The 25,077-nt window shown below is 44.8% G+C and overlaps 2 protein-coding genes across 7 annotated transcripts in view; one reads left to right on the top strand and one right to left on the bottom strand.

The window, feature by feature from the left end:
• The window catches only part of NPRL3 (NPR3 like, GATOR1 complex subunit), a 45,374-nt gene extending 43,931 nt beyond the window's left edge, over nt 1–1,443 (top strand). For all 4 annotated transcript variants that reach the window (XM_042798311.1, XM_032983560.2, XM_032983558.2 and 1 more), the window contains one exon: nt 652–1,443. In XM_042798311.1, the coding sequence (XP_042654245.1) occupies nt 652–817 (166 nt within the window). In that variant the 3' untranslated portion in view covers nt 818–1,443. The remainder of the gene's footprint in view (nt 1–651) is intronic.
• A 1,736-nt stretch (nt 1,444–3,179) lies between these two features.
• On the bottom strand, nt 3,180–21,521 carry MPG (N-methylpurine DNA glycosylase). Of its 3 annotated transcripts, none has more exons than XM_042798313.1 (7): nt 21,390–21,521; nt 19,598–19,754; nt 18,693–18,805; nt 14,912–15,051; nt 14,058–14,283; nt 10,423–10,627; nt 3,180–3,711 (listed from the first exon to the last, which is right to left on the bottom strand). In XM_042798313.1, the coding sequence occupies exons 5-7, from the start codon at nt 14,277–14,279 to the stop codon at nt 3,317–3,319; spliced, it is 822 nt and encodes a 273-aa protein (XP_042654247.1). In that variant the 5' UTR covers nt 14,280–14,283; nt 14,912–15,051; nt 18,693–18,805; nt 19,598–19,754; nt 21,390–21,521; the 3' UTR covers nt 3,180–3,316. The 3 variants fall into 3 exon arrangements, with proteins under 3 accessions (XP_042654247.1, XP_042654246.1, XP_042654248.1); XM_042798312.1 differs by having other exon boundaries at nt 14,912–15,048; XM_042798314.1 differs by lacking the exon at nt 19,598–19,754 and having other exon boundaries at nt 14,912–15,048.
• Between the last annotated feature and the right edge of the window lie 3,556 nt (nt 21,522–25,077).

Below are 25,077 nucleotides of genomic sequence, written 5' to 3'. Positions count from 1 at the left end.
TTAAGAAGCCAGTGTGGCTTGAGCTTAGGCTTCAGGGCTCTTTGGGGGCTTTACAACACCCAGAGCTTCTCTGTGGTGCCTGTCACTAAAATTTCCATCTGCCTGTTGTGACTGCTCCACCTGACCCAAGCTGACCAAACCTCAAGAGTGCGTGACCTGCAGTTACCCAGTCCCCTGGGCTGCTGTGAGGGAAGATAGGCTCTAAATTCTAAAAGCGGGTGTAGGGACCTAGGCCTCTGATGCAGAGCTGTGACAAAGGACAGCGTAGACCCAGCTAAGTAAATCTGCCACATCCTGACTTCTCAAGGCTTGTCGGTGCTTGTTCCTCACTTTCTGGAGTTAAAACGATGTTGAATATTGGCAATCTCAGGAAATGCCCCAGGCTAGGAAGCCTTTTGATACAAGGAAGGGCCTTCGCAAGGCCCCAAAGCCGGGGAGTCCCTTGCTTTTCCAGGGAATTTCTGTGCCAGGCATGCTTAAGGTAAGAACTCATTTAGTTCACTTCATTTTTCATGTAAATGAGGAACCACAACCCAAATGCCTTCTGACTTGCATCCCGTGGGAGAGGAACCCTTGAGGGTGGCAGTATCGGTTCTAGCTGCGTGCACTTGCTTTTGGCCCACGTGCCTCCCTTGCTCTCCTTCCCCACAGGCTGCTGCACTATTTCCGAGGCCGACACCATTTGGAAGAGATCATGTACAACGAGAACATGCGTCGCTCGCAGCTGCTGATGCTGTTTGACAAATTCCGCAGCGTGCTGGTGGTGACCAGCCACGAGGACCCCGTGATCTCAGTTTTCCAGTCTCTCCTAAAGTGACTCTACTGGCAAAGGAAGGGAACCTGCTACACTCTCCATACTGATAGTCTAAAAGATGCCTAAAAACTCAAGGAGGTGATTTCAACTCCTGCTTGCCACGTGGCAGAGAGCAGGTTCTCCCCCTCCGTGCCTGGATTTCCCGTCTGCTCCCTGTGGTGATGGCTGCGGCCGGGCTGTGCGCGGGCTCGGGGCCTGCTGCAGGACAGCATGTGCTTGCTCAGCCCAGATTCCTGCCGCGCCGTGTTCACAGCACGGGAGCTGCCAGTTCCCAGCCCTTCCCTCACCCTGCTCCCTCCCCAGGGCTCCTGAGAGCAGGCCCAGACCTCCCCTGCAGCGTTACTGACGGTGCTTCACCTTTGGGCGGACGTTGGCGCATCAGAAGCGCTTTCTCTGCTCTCCCAACGACGTGACTGCTGGGTCATTCAGCCGCGAGCACCGTTTGTGAGCAGCACCTCCCCACGGCAGAGCACGCGTGGCCTCCGCTCAGGGGCAGAGTGGAACTTGCCTGGATTTTAGAAAACATCCCTGGGTGCCGAGGAATTGTTTGATCATTGTTACCTGAGAGCAGTGAGGATGGAGGTAGGAAGGCAAAGTATCACAATAAACAGTTTCATGAATGAGAACGACTTGCTCACTGTGTTACAGCTTATTATTTCCTCTCCCTGCTATCTTCATTACTAAACGTCTACTGGTGCAGGGCTGTCACTGAGCAGCCCCTGTGCTTGTGGGGTTTCAGGGTTTCCAGTTTTTGACTGGGGGTGGGGAGCTTAGTTGATGAGCAGGACTGAAATTAGCTGGCCAAGCTGCAAGTGCACGGACAGCCTGGCTCCACGCAGCCAGAGGCTGGTGCTAAGGGCACTCAGAACTGTTCCCCAGGGCTTGTTTTGCTCCTCTGTTCCCCTCGCTACTGGGAACCTGGCCTGGGTTAAAGCTGTCCAGCCAAAAACCAAGATACAGGTCTGTGCGTGGCTGCATTCCCTGATCTGGTTCGGGACTGCTCCCCTGTTGCTGGGACAGCAGGAGCTTATGCCAGCTGCCCCCCGGCCTGCGTGAGGCCACTGTTCCCCACAGCACCTCAGTGAGAGGCGAGAAGGGGACACACACCTTCACCTCTGTGGTGGCGGCTTCCAGGGGTGCGCGTTGTTACAAGACTGTCAGGTTCCTCCTTAAGACCTTCTTCCCTTCTACCACACACACAAGCTGGAGTTTTTCCCAGAGGAGCTTCACTTGCCCACACAAACTGGGTGAAACTGTGAGCTTTGTGTAACTGATCTGCCACCAGCAAGGCACAGTCTTGCTGGGGGAGCTCTGTGTCCACAGTGCACCAGATACCTGCTGAGAGCGACTTCTCATGGTCCCTCCGGTGAGTCTCCCCCTGCAGCTGCAAGCAGGGATGGTACAGAAGAGCAAGAACTGATCTAAAAAATCTGATCCATGTTGCTGTAGGGCACCAGTCCCAGCCAGCCCCCAACTGTACATCAAGGTGAGCTACTGCGATCAGCATAAAGGCCATTCAGAAGGGGACAAACAAGATTTTTTTCATGTGATGGGGACAAGGGTTTTGAAAAACTTGAGCTTTTTTCTTGCATGTGAATCTTAAGGGGCAGTGGGTATCCCTGTCACCCTTCAAACTGCCAGCGTGGCTGTAGTGCTGCAGGTTCTGCCCTAAATCCCAGAGGCATTTTCCCCCCCTGTACCTCATGGCAGGCTGCAGCATCACAGAAATCTCAGCACTGTGGAGATTGAAGTGGTTCCAAAAGCAGCTGGGAAAAACAAACAAAAAACATTCTTGTTCTCTGAGCTGGATGTTATATACTGCTAGAGGCTAGAAGGGGTCTCTGGAGGTCTTGTGTCCAAAGCTCTGCTCAGAGAAAACGTGTTAGATCAGGTCACTCAGGAGCTCGCCCAGTGGAGGTTTGAATGTCCCACAGCTGCTCTGGGTCGCTGTTCCAGTGTTTGACCACCCTCATGGTGAAAATTTTTTCCATACAGCTAATGAGAATTTCCTGTTTTTTGGCTTGTGCCCATTGCTTCTCATCCTGTCTGACAAAATCCTGGCTCAGTCTCTTCCACACCCTCCCCCTAGGTAGCTGATTCCCCCCCCTTTGCCTCCTCTCAGTCAGCCCTGCTGCCATCCAGCTTCTGAGTGCCCCACTGCAGCAGCCCGGTGATGGTGTCCTACTGGGGGCCAGCGGTGATGGGAGCAGCACGGCAGGTCAAAGCTGTGAAGCTTCACCACTCATCTGCCTTAATTAGGCCTGGATCCATTGGCAAGGGAGAAAGTGGCCTTGAACAACCACCTCAGTTCTGGCTGGGAGACCCACGCCAGTCTGCCCCACAAATAAAATTCCACCTTGCCCCATTCCTTGTGATAAAGTACCTTTATTGTTAAAAACCTCCAAGCCCCTCTGCCTGCCCTTGCTGCTGCCATGACATAGCTTGAGGCTATAGGACAGAGCACAGCTCAAGTCCTGCCCAGTGGCACAGTCGCAAGATGTATCAGCTGCAAGAGGAGTGGCCCCTTGCTGCCATCACTCTCTCAGTTTTCTTGTCTACAACACTGACAAATTTGTTTCCTCGTAAATAAAACCTGAGAGGTTTCTCTGCCCACTCTCCCCTGTTCCCAATACCAATCCTTGTTGTGGCTACCACGTCCTGCTCCCCTGGTAGGTCATGTCCAGGTACCATCCAGATGGCTGCATCTTGCGTCAGGTCCCTTTGGTCGAAAGCCTTGTCAATCCCAAACGCTTGGCAGAGCTTGGAGGGCCCGTTACACAGCTGCCAGTCCTTCAGCGGCTTTGTGGGGCCTTTCCTTGAAGCACTGCGCAGCTCCCGCATCACATCTAAACCCTGAAGAGGTTCCAAGGAGCGAAGCAATACTGCGGCCCCTTCCCCTGCGCAGAACAAGAACCAGGTGTTAGTCCAGGGTCGTGGTCCGGGTGTTCAGCCCCACCGCCCGCCCCAGCGCTTCAGCTCCGCGCCTGAGGGCGCAGGGACTGGCCCGCAGCGCCCAACCTCGCCCTCCGTCCTTCTCAGGGGCCACTTTGCCTCAAGTGCCAGGCTCTGGAGTCAGCTGCTAATTTGGGGTCAGCGCGCTCCCTTCCCCCTCCTGAATGCCCAGGGTCCCATCGCTCTTGTGTCCTTTTATCCATCAGTGCTGACTTGCACTTCCCCAACCCCACTTCTTGATGTTACTAAGCCCTGCTGCTGCTCCAAGGCTCGCCAGAGGGCAAGAGGTTTTTCTTATGTCAGCACAATGTTCAGGAATAAATACACATATGGTTCAGTTTTGGCGTAGCTATCCAAAGCTGCTCCCAAACCCAGTGGATTTATAATGAACTCTGATTACAAGAACTCCAGCTAACAAAGGAGAGGAAGGCTGAGTCTGGACAGGGCCAGGAGGAAGAGGCAGCTTGCAGAGTTAGGCTGGACAAAGAGGAACGCGGGAGGGAGCGGCAGGCGCTGGGAGCCGCCACTGGAGCCCCGGCTGCAGGCTCTGCCCCTTCCAATTCCCCGCAGAGCCGCAGCAGCAGCTGGGACCACCACGGCTTCGGGTACCTGCAGAACGACAGCCCAGAGCCAGCCCAGCCCTTGTGCCAGGGGAGCTCTCGCCAGCCAGGGCCCGGGGCAGAACAGGGTTGCACAGCCTGGCTGCGGGATGGACAGCCCTGGCAGCACCGCTTCAGCAGAGACTTTTCTATGACAAGAAGTGTACGGACAGATTCTCTTCTCAAATGCAATCTGCCACCCTGGCAGGAGCTTTAGGAAACTCCAGCCCCCAGAGCTGTGGTAACCAGCTGCCCTTCCCCATTTTGGTGACAGTGAAGCCAAGATGCAGCTCTGAGCTCAGACGTTTCCCTGTGACAAGGGTCTCCAGCCAAAGTGGGACACAAACACTTCCTTGGTATTTTCCACTGGACAGCAAGGAAGGTCTTCTCATGACCTTGAGTGGGCGAGGAGAGAGCCTGGTAAAGCAGCCTGTGTGCTGCCCCACACAGCACCCCTTGTGCTGGGGCCGCCCACAGCATTCCTCCCCGCCAGCATCTGCGTGTTCCGGGATGCCGCTCCGCAAGAATCCCCTCTCCCTCTCCAGCCTCAAACATCTGGAGCCATGCTCACGCCTGGCAAAGGCTTTTTTTGTAGGCACTGACAGATCCCTGAAGACCTGTGATTTCCAAAAATAGCATCCCGCTCATATTTTGTACAAATCCCACGCTAAATTACCCTTCTGGGCTCTCAACTGGGGACCTGATTTCTGGATTTCCAGGTGTGCCTGTTGCCCTGAACCTGCTCTAAGACCCCCTGCCCTCACTACAGCTCCGTGAAGTCAACAGACTTATTTCCAACAGCTGTCAGCAATCTGCTCCCAGGCACTCCCTTCTCTAAGGAGGGGGATTGATGCTAATCTGGCAGCCAAGAAGCTGCTTCCCTGTCCTGCAGTGATTGAGAGCTCAAAGGTCATTTCAGATTTTTAAGAACATGCTCCATGTCCTAATTCTGCTTTTTATCCGTGCACAAAGAAACGTCCTTCGCATCAGGATGCTGCCTGACTCGCCAGGAGCAACTGTGGGATTCTGAGCTATCACTAATTACATTACTTGCTTTCATCCATCACAACTGCAAGTGGAAACCGTGTTTACACTTGAACTGAACTGAGTCCCTGGGAGTTCATGTGGAGAGAGACAAGCACTCAGAGAAACTGCAGTTGGTCCCAGAGCATCAGCAGAGCTGTGGCAGGGGTTCCCTGGCATTTCTGTTTCTGGCTGCTCTTTCCGCATTTCCACGGGAAAGTTTTCACACTCTTTCTAGCAGTGTGCAACACAGACACCGCGCTCTGCTCTGAAGCAGCAGCCCCTGAATGTGGCAGCAACCCCACCGGAGCTGTGGGAGGAGGTGGAGACAGCAGGTATGAGAAGAGGGCAGGGATGCCACGATGAGCTACTGCCTTCTCTGCCCCCACAACCCTGTGCTGATGCTCGTGTCCTTCTGAGCATACTTGCACATCAGAAGTTTTATTTTAACGACCAAAGAGTAGCCGAATCCTTCCGACTCAACTCCTGCCTGCCAGAGTGCTTCAGCCTGCCTTCCTCCCTCTCTGCAGCCTGCAGCAGTTTGCTCTCAGGGGTTATCTGGCTGCAGCATCTGCCTGCCAGGGCTATGGCTGCTGACATGCCAGCAGCAGCAGTGCCAGTCCAGAGATGCCGGGTATCTGCCTCCTGTGCCTAAGAGTCACGCCACATAATGAGCAGCATTCAGAGCTAAAAGCTGGGATTTAACAACAATTCTCTCCCTGAGCAACTAGAAATCATGAAACGATAGGGAAGTCCCACACCCCCACTGCGCCGCTTGCTGCTCCTTCCCTGGAACAGCTCCAGCTCCCATTCTTGGAAACAGCTTTTGGCCACTGGAGAGAAAATTTTCTCCCTCTCTCCACCCGTCTGACTCACTGCTCCCAAAACACTTACTTCAAAGTCCTAAGTCTAGGATCTGAAAGTTAGGGGGAAGTCCATGCAGTGGGACCCTGGGCCTGGGTAAACTATCACTGAGATCTCCATTTTACAAGCTATTCTTTCAGAACTGGCGGTAAAATGCACACCTTGGCTAATTACAGAGAAACAAATACAGCAAAGAGAAGCTTGACCGGCATCTAGTCTCTTTCTGAAGTGAGGGAAGCCCAACATCCCTCTTAACCTAGGGAAAGCTCTTAGTACAGAGATTACTGTGCTGCTCATGATCCATGCACACTGAAAGACACTGGTTATATTTTTTTCTATAAACTCTTCTTCCTCTACCATCTATGATCTCTCCAAAAGAACAGTGTAGTGATGCCTGCCATGGCTTCAGGCAGTAGCAGGTCACCCAGTGACGGGAAGACCTCTCGCAGTAAAATCCCCACGATGCAGCTTTATCTCAGTGATGTGCACAAAGATTTCCCCTTCCCCAGTGACAAAAGAAATACTTGAGCCCACCCTTCAACTCATTATGGTTTTATGGACACAGAGATGCTGATGTCAGCTGGCAGCATCAGGCTGGGCTGGGGACAGGCTGCTGAGGACACTACAGGGGTGGTGGCTCTCAAAGTAAAGTCTGTGCTTTTGCAGCTGCTCTACCAAGTACCTCTGCCAGCACAGCTCTGCTGGTGACACACCTTTTCCTATCCCTGAGTGATACTGCTGAGCCCGAAGTCTAGCGTAAGCCAAATATAGAAAACAGGTTTATTCCACCTGGTGTTAAAACAGACAATGCTACGAGATTACACACCAAAACAAGAGATCTCTACAGAGCCAGAGTCTCATAAGCCAAATACCCCATTCTTGACAAGCTGAGCACAGGGGCACAAGTATGAGTAGCACATAAAAGCTTTGCACATCTCGTACAGGCCTCAGATCCTGAGCTGATTAAGGGCCAAGAAGGCCCCAGCATGATTCAAGTCACTGTTAAAACTACTTTTTTAAAACAAAGTCTGCTGTGCAGTCCAATTCATGCTGCTTGCCTGGTCCCAACAGTGTGTGTCTGGGACAGCCCCGTGCAGTGCCTGCGCCAAGAAGGCGGGCACAGACAACACAGGGACAGTGCAGCACTCTGACCTCTCTCCAGTAAGAGGACAGCTGTCTTCATTAAGCTGGCAGCTCCAAATCAGCTCTGCGGTCACTCAGTTCAAGCATCTGAGAGGCAGAAGGACAGCAGTCACTGCCAGTACTGAAGAGGATATACTGGTTCTCTGAACTGCTTGCCTTCCTCCTACAAGAATCCTGTAATTTAAGCAGCACAAGGACCTGCCTACATTGCAAAACTAGATCGTTTAATCTAAACCAGCTAAGAATTTGTTTGTGATTGTTAGTTTGTGCTAACTTTAATAAACCACCTAAACCCACACTCGTTCTCAGTTAAATCTATGTGCTTGTTCCAAGTCTCCAGAAATAAATGGTTTGTTAAAAATCAGTGTATGATTGCTTGAATATTTTGATGCAAACTACCCAATGGCTAAACAGAAACTTCTTTCAAGAGTCATTTGGAAAATCTCTAGAACTGATTTCTCCTGAAATCAGCCTCTGGTTTTCCCCTAATTCTCATGTCATTCAGTATGAACTTTGCTAACATGCATCCAGGTCAAAATGGAAATGGCTTAAGAGAGGGTCAATTTGTGTGTGTCTGAAGACATCGGGAAACCCCCTTCTCCACTGCTCCGATTTGCTGCAGCAATGCCATCCAGTATTCTCAGATGTAAACCCCAACTACTCATATAAAGGAAGCTGCTCCGCTGTCCCGGAATTTGCGTGCATGTCTAGACTTGTTCTGCTCCTCCCCTCCATCAATGGAAAGATTTCATGAAACTGGAAGAGATTCAGGGGCATGCAACCAGGATTATCAATGTTATGGACTGGCTTGGAGCAAGAGTCTAAGGAAGGAATAACTAAGCAGACCTTCAGCTTGGAAGACAGTTGAGGGGAGAATATGAAAGATCCCAGGAGGCAGAAGATAATACATGGGAATAGATGCAATCATTCCACGTTCTCCACTTTTTAACTCCTGGTGCTCTGAGCTTTGCACTGCCAAAATCCAACAAAAGAGTGATGCAGCTCTGGGACATCATTGGAGATGTGTCCTTTGAAAAGGAAAAGCATTTAGTTCTCTCAGTAACTTCTGTTCAGTCTTTCCAAGCAACACCATCAGAAATGATACGTTCATATTCCTTTTATAGTCTCCTGGTCAGTCACTCAGGTTTTTGCAGCATTCCCAGGGAGACCCTGAAGTACTTAGGTATTTTGTGTCAAATTCCCTGCACAAAGATGATGAAACCTATTACATCAGAAGTTCATGCTATAAGCAGAGCGTGGTCTGTGCTACCAAGGACGACCAAGAAATGCCACAACAGACTTCTTTTTTATCAGTGTTTCCTTGTGTTTTCTGCACAGCCAGAGTCAGATTCAAAACAAAGCTTCTGAGATCTGTCCCAAACCCAGAGAACGAAATGCTTTTGCCTTCTATCCAGGTGCCTAAGTGCCACCATGAAAGAGGACATTCTCAATCCTTCCCTCAGACTGAATGACAGGACAGGCTTCTCTATGTTGAGAAAAACATCTCAGGTATGATTCCTCCTCAGATTCTTTTATTTCAGCACATCTGCACGTGAGCAAATACTCTGAAGGAGTAAAACCTACTGATGTAGATCCATCTGTGATACCCAACACGCAGAGCCACGATCTTTACTTCAGTGCGCTCCTGACAGGGTGCTGGGTGTCAGCATAGCTGCATGCTGACAGGCTAATGGAGAGTAAATTTGTAACAAAAAATCCAACTAAATCCATCACAACAGTGAGCGCTAACTGATTTATTACAAAACTAAACACAGGTATATAAGGGAAAATTTCCCAAAGTATAAATTTCAAAGAAATCTTTTCAGAATTCAAGGGCTAAGCATCTTTTTTTTTAATGAAAATTCCTATTCCTAGTATTTCATACACTAAGAATCCCATCCTGAAAAATGAACCATTCTGCTTTCATTATCTGCATAGATTTGGCAGAGACAATGTAATTAAATTCACATGTGTTCATCCACCAGACTCCAGACCTCCGTTCAGAAAGACAGGCTCTTCCCCCACAGTATAACCTGGCACTTTTTCTGCTCAGCTCCTGTCCAGAGGCCAAAACCTGAGGATTAATGGTTACTGTTAGGAATATATAAGCAGAGGGGTTTCTTAAGCTATGTATTTGAAATGGTGAAAGCAAAAAATATCAAAAATAATTTAACAAAATGAGTATCCAAGAAGTACCTGCTGCTGTTTCAAGGTGTCTAATTAACTAATAGCTTTGTTGCAAGGCAATCCCTCTCATTCTTACAGGAAAGAAAAACCCCGAGTTTTAGAAGTAACACTTGCATGTTAAGAGGAGCTGTGGAGGGAGAGCCTCAGCAAATTCCAGAATAATTTGATTAGGGGCTGATTATAGTATCTTGAGAATAATAAAAGAAGATTGAAGATTCTGTAAGAGTCTGGGTATTTTGATTTTTTTTTTCTTCTGTTTTAAGATACAGCAAAGCAGCTAAAACGCTCCAACACTAACTCCCTGCTTAAGCTTAGGATACCTCATACCTTTGAGTTTTCCCCAAAATTTACAGCTGAAGATACAGGTAGGAGACAGAAGACTTTATTGTCATGACAACAGACACCAAGATTTAGGCTGTCATTAGACTGCAAATTTACTTCTACATCACCAGTTTCAAGGAACAAAGTTCACTGAATGACATGAATAAGGCAGCAGTCCAGGTCATCAAAACTGAAAGCTCCATCCTATCAAGCTTCTCCTCCAGTCCTTAGTCTTTATTGCTGTGCCTGACCAGCTTCCACAACGGGGACCAAAACCCCTCTGGGCTGGTCACTGTGCACCTGGAGATGGGCCCCATGTGTAATGCTGAAAGTTAACACACTCTTGTCCACAGTTATGTACAGGTCACACTGGCAAAACCCTGGTCCCAAGGAAAGATGGCAGCAAATCATTGACTTCAGAGCCCCCAGGGAACTCACAAGTGACTGCACCACAGCAACCATAGCTTGAAATATCAGCCCTATGCTTTAGGCATTAAATCTCTTTCAGCCTCAACTTACCTTGGCTGGAAACATTCACGCAGAAATAAATCCCGTAGATCTGATACACATACAGAGTTCCTGGTTTCATGAACATTGCTGCATTTCGTTGAGTTTGTTTCCCACCTTTTGAGTGGGAAGCTTCATCTTCCCCACCCAGATAAGCTTCTGTTTCAACAATCCTCCCCCAGAGTTCTCTGCCATCAGGAAGTTTGCGAACTAAAATCTGAAAGAGAGGTCAGAGTGTATCAGTTAGCAACCCTCTGTACAAAATAACCAGACTGCAAGAGCTGTGGAAACAAAAAAGTCGTCAAAAAGGACCTGATGGTACTACCTACTCCCCTCTCCATCCAGCAGACCAGTCTATAAGCTAACGTGAACTTTTTCAGCTTCCATTGTACATCCCAGTACAGAGTTTCTACGTGTCATTCACCCCACTAAATGCCTGGAGTGGCTAGATGTGGCACTATCATAAAGAACCAAATTTACGATCCTATAAAGCCCACAGAGTTGCTTTGGTGGTTATTTTCTGCATTCTCCACTCCAGTCCTCCAGGTTTAAGGCAAAAACGCACCACCAGTATCTACCTTGAAGCATCAAGAATGTATATTCTTTGTATCAGAAGAAATAAAACAGTGGCACAATTAAATAACTACTACTCTTCACAGTGATGTTTCAAACAAGTCCTAGTCCCTAACCATAATCATGACCAGAGTGAGTATCAATGCTATTTCTGTATTTTCTGCACCACAGAGAGGGGCAGTGCGGGAAAGCTGGGAATTGGCTTCAGGCAGACGACAACAGATCTTTGTTATTACAGTGTGTTCCTTGCTGCTGGTACCTCCTTAAATAAAACAAAGCAGATGCGGGGGCGGGGGGGGAACAAAACAATACACGACAGTGAAAAGATTCTCTTTCAAAATAAAACAATCACTGAACTTCATACAAAGTTTTTTGTGGTTTGACCTGATTTCTAAACTTCTTGTTTTACTTGATGTGTGTTTAAGAAATACTGCAGTGTAGTCTCATTTAGGAAACAGCTATCAGTTTAATTATACTACATTCAGCACTTCCATATTTGAAAACCAGCCATTCAACAATGACCTTCAAGAAACAAAGCTTAATTCCTAACAGATGTTTGTGCTGGATTGCTGATGCAGTTACTGACCTGATCCAGTATGGATGCTCCAGAAGTCAGTTTCAAATGTTGCGACACCAGTATATCACAGTTTCCCTACAGCACTTCTCAAATTGTTGAAAACAATCTGTTTATTATTTTTATGAAAAATGCAATGACTTCAGAAAAGCACTGGTGTTTAGCAACTGCCTGTAAACACCCCAAAAGCACACCCATGTGGCCACATTTCCCTTTCAATGTGATGAAATGCAACAGTTAGGTTATGATTTTAAAAGCATGAAGGCATTTACTTGACTCTTCAGACACACCAAATACTCACAGTTAAAACAGTTAAAAAATGGTGATTGTTCACAGTACCTCACAGTGAACTATTTTACAGAGGTTTTTCCTTCGCACTGAGGATGTGTCTTGGTGATATGACAGTTCATTTTGAGGCCGTTTATTGCACGTATGTTTTGGGGTATTATTTTGTTTCAGAGAACTCAAGTATCACGTTTAAGGTAAGCAATATTAATATACTAGCCACCTCCAAAATTTGGTAGAATTAAGATAACGAATGAGACACTAAATTACCATTATAGTTATAAGTCTAAGAAAATGAGAGAATAAAACCAGGTCATGGGAGACTGAGTGTTATACTTTAAAGAAAATCTAAAATTATGATAGAAATTGCCTGGCTTGTAATTCTAGGACTAAATAGGAAAAGTACAGAATTAGGACCCAAATATTGTCTGCTCAGGGTAACTGAATGCAAAAGGATGTTGAGAGTCATTAAGATAATAAAAAATTCATCAGTACTGGAAGACTTCAGGTATCCTCACGTAGACCAAGTAAATACCACACTAGGACAGTACATAGGCTATGTTTTTTTTAGACACCATCAAATGTTTTGCAGAGTGAGTAATCGGGGATCTCAAAAGTAAAGACTAAACTCTCAAACCGATCCAGAGCAAAATGCAAAGTGTTTTCCAAACACTTATCCCTAAAAACAACTTTGTATCATGACCATGAAGTATAAAGTTCAGTGTCCTTCCACAAGCACGAAGGTCCAAAAATAATCCATCAGACTTCTGCTTCCCAACAAAAAGGGGAAACTACATAAAGTGAGGAAGCTTGTTAGGAAGAACTTAAGAGAGGCAGCCAAAGGTTAAAGCTGGAAAGACAAGCCTCTAGCAGGATGTCTATAAAGATAGCAAACACACATGATGTATCAGAGAGAGGTTAAGACAGACCAAAAAAAACCCAGCAGGGTTAAAAAGCAGAGCATAGGTATCAATTACAAGCAAGACAATATTCTTAGAAAATTAAAAAAAAAAAAAAGACTAGACACAGCAAGACAGGCCAAAACCAACAGTTTGTGGAACAAATTCCTGAAGTTATCTAAACCAATGAGAACCCAGAGAGTCTGTTCACCCTACAGACAATAAAGGTATAAAAAAAGACTCTCGGAAGATAAGACCATAGCAGTGAAACTAAAAACACATTTTGCAATCGCATTTAGGAGGTCCCAAACTGGAACTTTTTATAGGGAAAACACTGGAGGAACTCCCTCCCATGGAAACAGAGGGAGAGTTTTCTGAAGGAGTCACTAAGCAGAAGAGACACGTTCAATCTCCCCCACTCTAATTTCCAAAGGCTTTCAACAAGGTCCAAAGATTCCTCAAAGTTTCTGCAATGGGATAAGGGAGAAAGTCCTTTCATGAACAATGGCTTGAAAACTCAGGAGCAAGAGATAGGAATACCAGTTTTTGGAACGAAGAGAGTTTAACTGTGGGACTATGGAGTCCTCAACATCTCCACACTGGGGCCTGTGCTGCCTCACGTATCTGTGTTAATAGCCTCAGAAAGACGATCATTAGAGAGCTCACCACGTGTACTGACAATACTAAGTCATTCAGAACAGCAAAAATAAAAGTAGGTTGTATGAGAGAGAACTTTCAAAGCATACAGGGCAGCATAAAATAAAGTACCAAGCAGCCTGCTGAACTTGCAGATAAGAATGAAATATTCAAGTACACTATGACAGTGGGTACTGGTCAAGAAAGGCCAAGACCCTGCCATGCTATTAGCATCACAAGATATTAAAATGAAGGCAAAGGAGGAGATGTTGCTGACTGCAGAGCATTATTTTCCACTGGGCTAAGCAAGTGCCAGAAACAACAACAACAAAAAAACATACCTGAAAGGGAAAAATAACGGGCCTGAAACAACCTTCAAACTGCAACCAGCAAAGTACATTTCAGTAAAGCAGAAAAAAGGGAGAAAGATTCCACAAAAAACTAATTTTGAAATGTAACAGTAAACTAAACCTGAAAAATTACTCCTCTGACTTCATCCAAAATAGATTTGGCTACTAGTCTTTAAATTCCACTGCACTTAATAAGAGAAGGAATGAGAGCTGTACTCTTAAAATAGCAAAGCCCCAGAGTCAAATGGCAAAAAAAGAATTTCATCCTTTTACACTCAGTTATTAGCTAGCACATATTCCAGTACAGTAATTTCAGTGTTCATGTCTTACCTGACCCAGAAAGGACTTGGCCAGACTAATACAGGGCTGGTTAAAAAAATCTGCTTCTAGCTGGGAAGGATTTTTTTTCTCTACCGCAAAGTATTTGCTGCTTTTTGGAGAAGAAACCCCATCAGGTGTAGGATTCAGATTCTCCAAGGCATCAAAGGGAGGGAAGCTGGAGTTGCTTTGGAGAGCACTTAATTGAGCCAACAGCTTTCTTTTTCTTGGCATAGTTCTAGAAAATCAATATAAACATATTTAGGAATATAAAGCTTATTTAAAAGTAACTATTTTCCACAAACTCTTATTTTTACAGATCTCTCCACAACAATGAGTCTGAAAGTTATAACTAATAGGACAACCTAGACGAACTACAGAAGCAGGTGACAGATTTAGCTCTGTCTACATCAGGCTAGGCAAATATTGGGCTCTACTATTAAGCAAACAGAAAACTGCAGCTTGAGTACTCATCTCTTAAGGACTGCACATAAAAAGTAACTCTGCTCCAGTTAGCAGTAAAAATAAGTTTGCTAACTGTTGGGATAGGAAATTCAGAAATTGAAAACAAAGATGAACCAGTACTACATCCTTTTTACCTAGAACTAACATAATCTGTTAAACAGACAGAAAAATACAGGAAACAACCACCTCAAAAATTGTGCTGACACAAAGAGTCCACAGAAGTCATGCATCAATCATTTTCAACAGTAATGTAGCCAGATCAGAATCTGGAACTCCACAGGACACAGAACATTTGAGTTGGGAGATGCCCTTTTTTACAGTCTCAGTGACAAATTTCTTTATCATGCTGTAGAAATGTTTATGTTAGAATCTCCACAAAATAAGCTTTAAATTCAACCTACCAGAAAGATGAGTGCGCTGTTCCAGTCAACAATATATATTTGAGGCCACTACGTAACCTGCAATTGTTCTTGACACCAATTTACTATGTGAGCTTCAAAAAGTTAATGTTTCTTTTTCTGTGCCACAGTCTTCATACCTGCTGAACAGGAACAAACTTATTTACTCACTGTATAAAGCACTTCGAAATAGGCTAAGAGATTTTGGAGTTGGAGATCATGATACCAACAGTGCATCATTAGCTCAAACTCAAAAACAATTTGCAGTTTTCTATTGGTCTAGTAATAGACTATCTTCCATCTGGGGCACTGCTGGAGATATTCTTTAGCCTTTTTTATACAAAAAGCTACGAGAACAGTGGGAAATGTACTTTTCTTATACTGAATACACAAAAAGCTGAAGCCAAACTTTTAAAATTCCCCCACTGACACTAAATTTGGAAAATGTCAGCCTCAAGAAAGGACTCTTACAAGACAATCCAAAGACATCAGGCTTCAGAAGATGCCTCATCAGTACTGAAATTCAACCACATGTATTTATAAGGGAAAAAAGCAGAAGTTCAACATCATGCATAATTAGAAATGGAGAAAGAATCCTATGTACAGCTGAACCTGCAAGGGAAGTAGATACATAAATAACTAGCTGTTGCCACTCATTTTTCACCAGATCATCAACTTTTAAAAATTGCTACAACAACTTTCACCATCAAAACCAATCTTTATCTTGCACTGACGTTTCTCACAAAGAAAAGATTCACCATCAGTAGTTTCCTTGAATTACACTGAAACAAATTCAGCATTGCTACACTCTGGATCACCAGTGCCAACTCCCCAACAGTGTTACATTTCACTTCAGAAGAATCCAGACACATATAAAAATAGGCAGCCAAAACAAATCACATTGGTACAACTGGCAGAGAGATGAGATGTTTTGGTTGGTTGGCTGGCTGGCTGTTTTTTTCTAAATCTTTATTGCAATAATTCAGTGATGTCAAAGACTTGCCACAGAATGGCCACCTCCATGCCAGGTATTCTGCTCTGAACCGTGACTTTCACCTAGTGGGAATCCTCAAAAATTTTGTCAGAAGTCACCAGCCTACCTTCAGAAGAAATTGTCTGGTGGCCTTTGCAAATGAGAGCCCTGTCTAGGAGAAACAGTGCAAACAGGAAAAAGGGTTGCAGAAAGTAAGGGATGGAGGAGGAACACTTCCCTGTATCAGGCTGACCCTCTGAACAACTTGATCAAAGGAATGCTTTGCACTGAAGACAGCACCTCCAGACTTCTCTGACAGTATTAACTGGAACTTCCGCTTCATCAGCCACACATAAAGACATGCTGAAAACATGGCCAATTCGAGTTGAGCCTTAACTCATTTGGTAATTTGTGCTCTTATGGAATGTGACATCAGAAACAGGATCTGAGTTGCCTGGCACCTATTGCACTTCCAATTAAGTAATTCTTAAAAGCTTCGAGTACTCTCATGTAAATGTTATACTGGCAGCCTTAGGGCACCTGTAATTTCACTGCTATGGGCTGATCCTAGATAGATCTCAGCATCTTCAACTCATTAGAAACAGCAGTAGGAAACTGCCTTAGAGTCATGAGAAATGTGATTGCTTTAAAAGCAAAAATGCTGAACGAGGGAACTGCAATATTATCTCAGAAATCCAGAAAAGCCCCAGTCTACCCTTTACCTCCCTGTCTGTTATGTAGGAAACATAAAAGTCTATGCCTCAAAGCCTATCTACACTTTCTATAAAGGATGTTGCTTGTATATACAAATCCCTTCTTGCCTATGAAAAAGCACACTGTAGAACACAGTATGTATCAAGTACCCAAGCTCTATATATTTGGGAAGCAAGAGACACAATCTCTTCACATCTAAGCCTCCAAACAAATTCTGCAACTTTTCATTTCTATCTAGATTTTCTTGCTTGTATAGTAAAATGAATTCTACTTCTGTGCCTCAAATAAGGATAAGCTGTGGATTTAATTGCTTTTTACTAATCCTGTTGTAAGCAAACTAGCTACAAGTTGTTGAGCACATGTGTGTACACATACACAAAAAAAAAGTACAGAAGTCAGAAAAGGAAGATCAAGAGCTGCGTAAGTCTGTGCAAGTGCCTAAAGTCTACAGGGCTGCTGGGCTAGTCTCAGACAAGTGTTTAGGGACCCTGCTAGTCAAAATCAGAAAGACAATGAAAATCTGTGTAAAATACAGTTCAGCAGCCGACACACCTGGTAGTCAAGGCACAAGTGAGTCCACACAGGCTTCTTTAATCCTCCTAAGACTGCATTTGTGGGTACTTCCTTACGTATTTAACAAGTTTTTATTAAAAGGAGGTAAAAAAAAAAAATCCCACTAGTAATTTGAATATACTTTTGGTTTACTGGTCCAGATACCTGCAGCTTCAAAGTTTTCCTCACATACATATCTCTTTCTGATAGCATGACAAAGAGGTGCACAGAAGAACACATTGCCACTTCTGGAGAGACAATTCCTCACACCAATTCCCTGTTGTACAGATTACATGGGAACATATGAACAGTCAATGCTGGGTCAGATCAAAGGACACCTCTCCCTATATCCTGCTCTGTAGCACAGGTCAAAAGCAGGAACCTAGGGAAGAACAGAATAAACTCACAGTGCTTCTCCACACATCCTCCAGGTCTCTAGACCAGAACCTTCTGAACTAGGCAGTTTCTTTGTACTTAGTAACTGTGAGCTTATGCAGTCTTCCCTGAGCCTGTGTATAACTATCCAAACTGAGACTTCACTGATGAAGAAAGCTTCACAGAATTAGTCATTACAGCTCCAAAAACTTGCTCATTTTATGTGTGAAATTAGGACTGCTCCCCACCCATGTGAATTGGTTTACATTTCCAATTCACCACCCTCAGCCCTCTTCTTTATCACCTTAAATAATGCAAATCCAGCTGGAAACATTGTTCTTCCGGGTCATTTACAAAACATCCCTGCATCACCCCAATGGTGACCTCCAGCCACCACGAGGGCTGTCCTTTATTCACATCCTCTTTCCTATCTTTGCACCAATTGTCTATTTATGACAGGGAATTCCCATATTATGTCAAGGGCTGCTCAGGTGAGGGCTCCTGTTTAAAAGCTTCCTGAAACCTGAGTACAGACTGTAAGCCAGACCTCTCAACGTGCTCATTTAGACCTTCTGAGAATTTCAACATTTTTTTGAGACATTATTTCCCATTACAGAAACCATACTGGCTCTTCCCCACTATATAATACTTATACAGGTGTCCAATAATTCTACCTTGCTATATTTTCTACCAGTTCAGTTGGTAGTGGTCAAACTTCCAGGTCTGAAGTCCACAGATTTGCCCTAAAACCCTCTTTAAGAAGTAGTGATACATTTGCTGCCGAGACCATCATTAGCAGCACTGTTCCTGCGGGCTTCATCTGGTTCTGCAACTTGTTCCTGCCTGTTTGTCTATTTGTTCCATAATCCCTTACACAGACACTTAATTTTAAGCCAGACCCTTCAACGAGTTCTCAGCAAGAAGGATTTCCATCCACCTTTCCTGTTTAGTCTAACCTGTTAGTAACTAGAAGTTAGTTAGTAATAGATAGCTTCCTGGACAACAGTGTGAGAAGCAGGCAAAAAAAACTTTATTGAAAGAAGAGTGTAGGCAGGAGCTAATACACTATAACTATAAACCTTAAATCAATCTCTTCATAGACAGACTTTGACACCATATGCCATCCTATTAATGCGTCAAAACCATGGCAAGATGAACGGTTTTATTCACCTCACTGGGTCCTGGGGATGTCATTTCCTCCAAGACGTCCTTGCAGTTCCAGTCCTTGCTCCTACTGCCCACTGGACATCTTGAGCTTTTGTGAATGAAACTGACTCATCCTTCTGTAAAGAACAAGGAAGATAAAAATGAGGGAGAGTGATAAAAAGTCATGAAAAACCGCAAAAGCCTTCACAGCAAAATTATGCTCTCTTTTGGTGGACTCTCTTAAACCATTTTGGTTTGTTCTGTTCCCTCCCCCCCCAATATTCTAGCTGCTATTTTTAACCAAGTACCAAACCTGCGTATTAAATGAAAGCAAACAAGTTAAACAGAACACTAACAATGGACGTTAGCTGGCTCAGCCTCCTGAGATTCAAGTTAACCAAGGCAGCATTTAGATAGGCCACAAACACTGATCGGGAAGTGGACATAAAGATTCAAAATCATCTGCAATTCAGGTTTTTTATTTATATCTACATTACTTGTAGGAAGTGCACATCAGGTATATTGGGTTAATCATCCTAGAGCTGTAAGTCTTATTCTTTTCCACCTGTATGACTGCAGTGAGAACACTCCTGATTTGTAAAGCATACTGAAAGTGCTATCTAAAGGGATACAGAACTAGTTACACTTAAGTCTTAGGTACCTATCTGACCCTAGAAAACATTCTTTCCCCAAATTTAATACTGCATAAAAAGTAATTTAGTTTTGTCATGTAGGTTTGACTCAATGACTAAAGATGTTTCATCAAAGCCTTCATTAAGGCATTGACACAAAGGAAAATTTATGACTCAAATGCTCAAACATCTGAACGATATCCACAAAGAGAGTTCCACTTAAGAGTTGCTGCTGAAGTACCAATAACTTAAAAATTAGGAAGAAAAACATAAAACAGCAAAGACACAAAGATTTACCTGCAAAAGGATCCTGGAGTTGCTCCCTACATGAGTATGGAAGCAGAGGGTTCTCACACTTCTTCCTGAGAAGTCAGCCCTAGGCTCAGGCTCAGAGAAAGAGACTGCTCCACATCCACTTTTACAAAGGAGCACCGTGTGAAGTCTTATGAGAAATCTTTGATTTACAGAGATAGAGAACAAATTATTTCAGGCAAAGCTACCCAAAGAAAGGCCTTAGTATTCACGCTTTGCACAGAGAACCTGAGTGCTCCAACAAAACCATGTGGAGGTAATCACAGTCACATCAGTCATGAGACAAGCTTGGTAACAGCTCAGGTGCTACTCAAGGTGGCTAAATTGGCACCAATTCAATGCACATGCTATAGCATCTATCCTTAGTGAGAAGATTCTTTTCTTCTATTTTCAATCAGAGGACAGGCTTGTCCTACATTTAGTGATTCAGGATTATTCTGTACAGTATAACTTTGTTACAGAGAAACTATTTGTGTGTACTTTGCATTACATTACCAGACACTGTAAAACAGTTATAGTGAAAAAACAGAACACTGGATCGAAGCCTTAACAGATCTAGTCTGCAGAGATGTGACTGCAAATGCAGGTGAAGATAAACAGCTGATATAATGTCCACCATGAAAGGAGTGGGACATTTTCATAACACTACAACAAAGCCTTCGGGCCCTATATAAACAGAGAAGCATCTGAGGAGAGATGACAAATTTCCGGACAGCTTTGGATATATGCTGTGTGCAACAACAGCTTGCTAATGGCAAGTGAGACAAAACAGAGGAACAAAAGCAAAAGGCTTTTCTATAAAAAGATGCTTCCAGGAAACCAGCAAATTACCACTGTGAAAATCTGAGTCAGACACAGATTTGAACCAGTAGAGCGCAAAGGTGCTCCCGTTATGCCACTGTAGCCTTGTTTGTAACGTGGCAATCTTATTTAGAATAGCCTTGGATTTTCAGAACAGGTTTGCAGCACAGTGCTGTAGGCTGGGTATTTTTCCTCCTTATAGGGTCCCAGCCATACCACTTCTGTGACATATCCATACAGCAGCTGCTCTTCAGGCACTTAACTGTGAAATCATTCTCCTCAAATTTCTACAGCATATATTATCAATTCCATAATCTGTTTACTTAATTATATACAACAATGCCAAAGGAAGCTCTGCAGAACATAAGTGACAGAGTTAGAAAATCACAGTGCAACCTTATTCAAAGTGCAATTTGTGCATCTTATTTAACCAGCTGATCACAGGCCTCTTTCCCCCACCTGAACTGTATTCAGAAAAAGGGGATGTAATCTCTTTGTTAGTGTCCACTGCATAGTCTTTGCAATACCTTTGACTCACAAGGTACATAAAATAGGTTTTATAGTATCAGAAAGGGTCGTTTCCACAGGCAGGCCTGTTACATGGCAATAAACAGTACTGATAGCCATGAAGGAAATGCCAGACCTCTCACTGCTTTTCCTACAAGATATGTGGGAAGCATCTACAGCTTCTGCCAGTGAAATCCTTCAATGCAAAACCGGTCGATGCGGCGCTAAGCAGAGTCTACAAGCACATTATTTTTACACAGTACAGTAACTAGCACGCTCATGTTTTTAAAGGCAGTCACGCCTCGTTGCAGCGGCGCCGGGCCTGGGCTGCAGCGGGGAAAGGCGGCGGCCGCGGCACCGCCCGCCGCGCTCGGCAAGGCCCGGCCGGGCCCAGGCCTCGGAGCTCCCCCACCCCGCCCCAGGGCGGCCCGGGCCGGGCCGGGCCGGTCCTGCCCCGCCGCACACGCACCTGCCGGGGCCCCACCGCGCCGCTCTCCCGCCTAGGCCGGGCCCCGGGGCGCGGGCAGGCCCAGCCCGCAGGCCCGGCGGAAGCCGGGAGCTCTCCTGTGGGGCGTGCCCGGGGAGGCGGGCCTGGGGCAGGAGACGTGCCAGTAGAGGGACGATGCGGCTGTTGGGACCGAAAGTCCTGCTTTTACCTGACACCTCGCTCTGTAGATGGCGATGGTCCACAATCAAATTGATTTACAGCCTTTTTCTCTGAGCTCGCTTGATCTCTGATGGTAGCTCTTGTTTTCTGGACCACAGATCCTCTGTAGGCTGTCTTTGAACTCACCCTGGTTTTCAGCATCCACTCTGACACTCCTTGCTGCTTCCAATTAACACTCGGAAAAGTGAAGAGGTGAATATACTTTCCGATGAATAGGAATGGTCACAAGCTGCCTTTATAGACAGCTGTGTTAATTATTCCCACAGTTCCCCAAGTAACAAGTATCTGGCCTGTATAAAAAATTCTTGGTTTCAGCTTTTAACCAGATGGAGCATATGGTCAAAAAGGGGTCAAAATATGATCTTCCTCATGACTTTCTGGAGACATGCAGTTAGGGCTGTTGATTCATAAACAACTGTTTGCACAGAGGGTATGAAGGAAAGTCTGACATCAAAATGGATTTAATCCCATTTGTATAATAAATACTGATTTCAGGCTAGCACTAGCTAGAACAGCAGCAGCTAGGAGCCAGCAACGCAGAGAAGGAGCACTTAGTGTCTACCCTATTCAGGAATTTGCAAGGAAGGAGGATAAATTACTGACTTAAATTTTGGGAGACAACAACAGCTTTGGAGATGCAGCCAGTTGTACGAGTGGCTAGGGGTGTTCTTACGGAGGCAGAAATGGAGACCAACAGTCCAGTTGTGACCTCAAATGTGAGTAAGCCCGATAAAAAGCTTTGACATTCCTGTAAACCCTGAGTTGAACCCAGAATTTCCAAATTTTACTATTCTTGTTTAATCAGATGATGTAAAAAAATCCCCAAACCAACCATGAATGGAGCAAATTCAGAGTCTGTTACAAAATGTTCATTCCTTTTTGACCATGAAGAAACAGCTAATGTACTTTGGAACCCAAAGCAACACCAAGAATGGACTGAAAAGCCCTTAAATCATTGTTGTGAAGTATGATAACACTGCTACTGTAGTAGTGTAAAAAAGAAAGGGAATGAAACATGCATACATCTTAAAGTTGTTGATACTTTAATTGGAGATCTCTGTATGATTTTTTTAGTTAAAATGGACAAAAATAAGCTCAGAAGAGTTAGGATTCCCAGGTCAGATATTACCTGCTGGCTGCATAAACGCGTTTAGATCCAGTCTGAAATCAGCCATTTGTGTTATTAACAAAGACAACAACAGAAGTTTTTTAAAATCATTAACAATGTTGACTGAGTGAGCGTCTCCAAAAGAGCATCTTGGACTTCCTGACTTGCATGGTTCACATCCCAGCTTTAATGTGGTATTAATATAAGAAAGGAAGACCAAGAAATTGCGTGAAAAGGAAGATAACCAAACATCAAACTGGCCTTTCAGCAAATTCTGAAAATTAAAGGAGAAACTAAACAAGAATGAGAAATGTGGGAAGGATTTCCTGGGGTTAGACTAGTTCAGCTCTGCAGACTTTCTCCTGTGGGAGTCTGTGGGACAGGCACTGTCAGGAATGCTGGCTTCTTTGACAGCAGATCTATTTCATGCCCAAAGGAAGTATTTAAAGCTTTTAGCACCTGAGGAATGTGAATTGCTCCAAGCTACAGCATATGCCATGTTCTTCATTTGTCCGATAACTTCACTGTTACAGAATCAACACCTAAAATAGCCTCCCGTAAAAGCTTATCTGTTTGGGAAGATTAAAGTTTCCCTCCCTACTGGGCAAAAATTTTGTTGTTGTTGTTTTTTTGTTTTCTTTTTTTTTATGTGAGAGGAATGACTTGGAATCCGTGGTTAGAAAATCTGGTTTATGGAGACCTTGAGGTCTGTGGCACAATGCATGCATACAGTGCGCTGGGCTTTTCTTGGAGCAAAAACTGTGCTTGCAGAGTGGTTCCCTACAGCTTCCAGGATATGCAGACTGCTGACTTACCATCCTTTAACAGTGAGGACAGCAAATCAGCATGGAAGCAGAACAAAGTAGAAAGGACAGATTTTCAAGTTTTCTCTGTGTAAAATAGCAAATCAAGCTTCAGCGTTGTCTGCTGAAAGCCTCCTCTGTCCAGTTAGAAAGAGACATGGAGTTCCCCACCAACGGCCATTGACTGGCCACTTCACATGGCCATGCTACTCTCGCCAACATTTGCAAGACAGCTGCAACATCTCATGAGCCAACTATTGAAGAATTCCCGTGGATGAAAACGCTCCAAGCAGCACAGGGTTTTTATGACATCCACTCCTGGCCTCTCCTGACATCCAGTCTTGCCTGCTACTTCCTACTTATCCTCAACTGCCAGTGTGTCTTATTCAGAAATACTTCCAATCAGCATCTGTTCGAGGTACACACAACCCTCAAATTAGTACCAGAACTAACCAGCTGCTAGAAGGGAGAGGTGCTCATAGCTACTTCGGTATCTCCCACACCCAAGCTGAGCCACAGATCAAATGTCTAGTTCTGTGAACCAAGCCCACTTAACTTGTTATGTAAGCAGATGTGTATGTTTTATTCTAAATTTGGTGACATCCATGGTAGATACCATTCCACCTGCTTAGCACTCAGGGTGCAAAGAATCCTAGCAAGTGCACTGCATGTAATGGGAAAACACAGTAAATCAACAGACTTCCTGGAAGCCTCAGCTCTGGACTGGAGAGGACAGGCAAGTCCTATTTAGTAACATAGTGGATTCTACTGAGTCTTTTTTTGGTTTGTTTTGTTTTTTATGCGAGACAATTTTGTTCTCTGACAAGTCAGAAATGTTTGGCTTTATATGATTGTTCAGTGCGAGAAACAAATGCAAAAACCAAGTGAACAGGGCAGACTGCTGGGCAAATGGGCTCTGCTCATGATGTCTGCAGGACTGAGAGCTTATGTTGTATCCTTTGTGAAACCAGTTTTGGTGGTGGCATAAAAACGGCCATGCCTGGGGGTCTCTCCCAGCTCCAGGGGAAGCTGGGGACTGAGACCAAAGGCTCAGCTGAACTAGTAGGAGGTTGGGAGGCGTGAGATGGAGCTGCCCAAGCAATCAGCCAAGGTTTTTTAAACACGGTAGTTTTTTTTCTGAAGGTGTTAAAGACAGTTTATTCAGTATTTCCTAAATCAAGAGGAGTTGTACTGCAAGCATGCCTTATAAATCAATCAAAACAGTAGAAGAGTATACATGAGAATGTGAGGGTATTTGTGTATATATGTATGTATGTATGTGTGCATGTACGTAGAGTCAGAGTATTGCAAACCTAAGAGCTATTGGCCACCTCCAGCACTGCCCCTGTGCTGAGAGTTCCCAGAATATGCTGGATGGAGGAAAAAAGCCAGTTCAAGAAACTCCACTGGCTCTTTGCCCCCAGCCACTTACTCTTGCCTCTCTCCTTCAGAGCAGTTTCCCCTCCACTGTACCAATACAATAACTTGCATAGCTGTGCTTAAACCATCTCTCTGAACTGGTTGACTTTATCATCTCTTCCATGTGCTGCTGCTGCTGTGTCCATACCCTCTGGATGGA

This window comes from Tyto alba, unplaced genomic scaffold, assembly GCF_018691265.1.
Source record: "Tyto alba isolate M040663 unplaced genomic scaffold, T.alba_DEE_v4.0 Super-Scaffold_28, whole genome shotgun sequence".
Taxonomy (NCBI): domain Eukaryota; kingdom Metazoa; phylum Chordata; class Aves; order Strigiformes; family Tytonidae; genus Tyto; species Tyto alba.
Note: the sequence above shows the minus strand (reverse complement) of the source record. Positions and strands in the feature narration are given on the sequence as shown.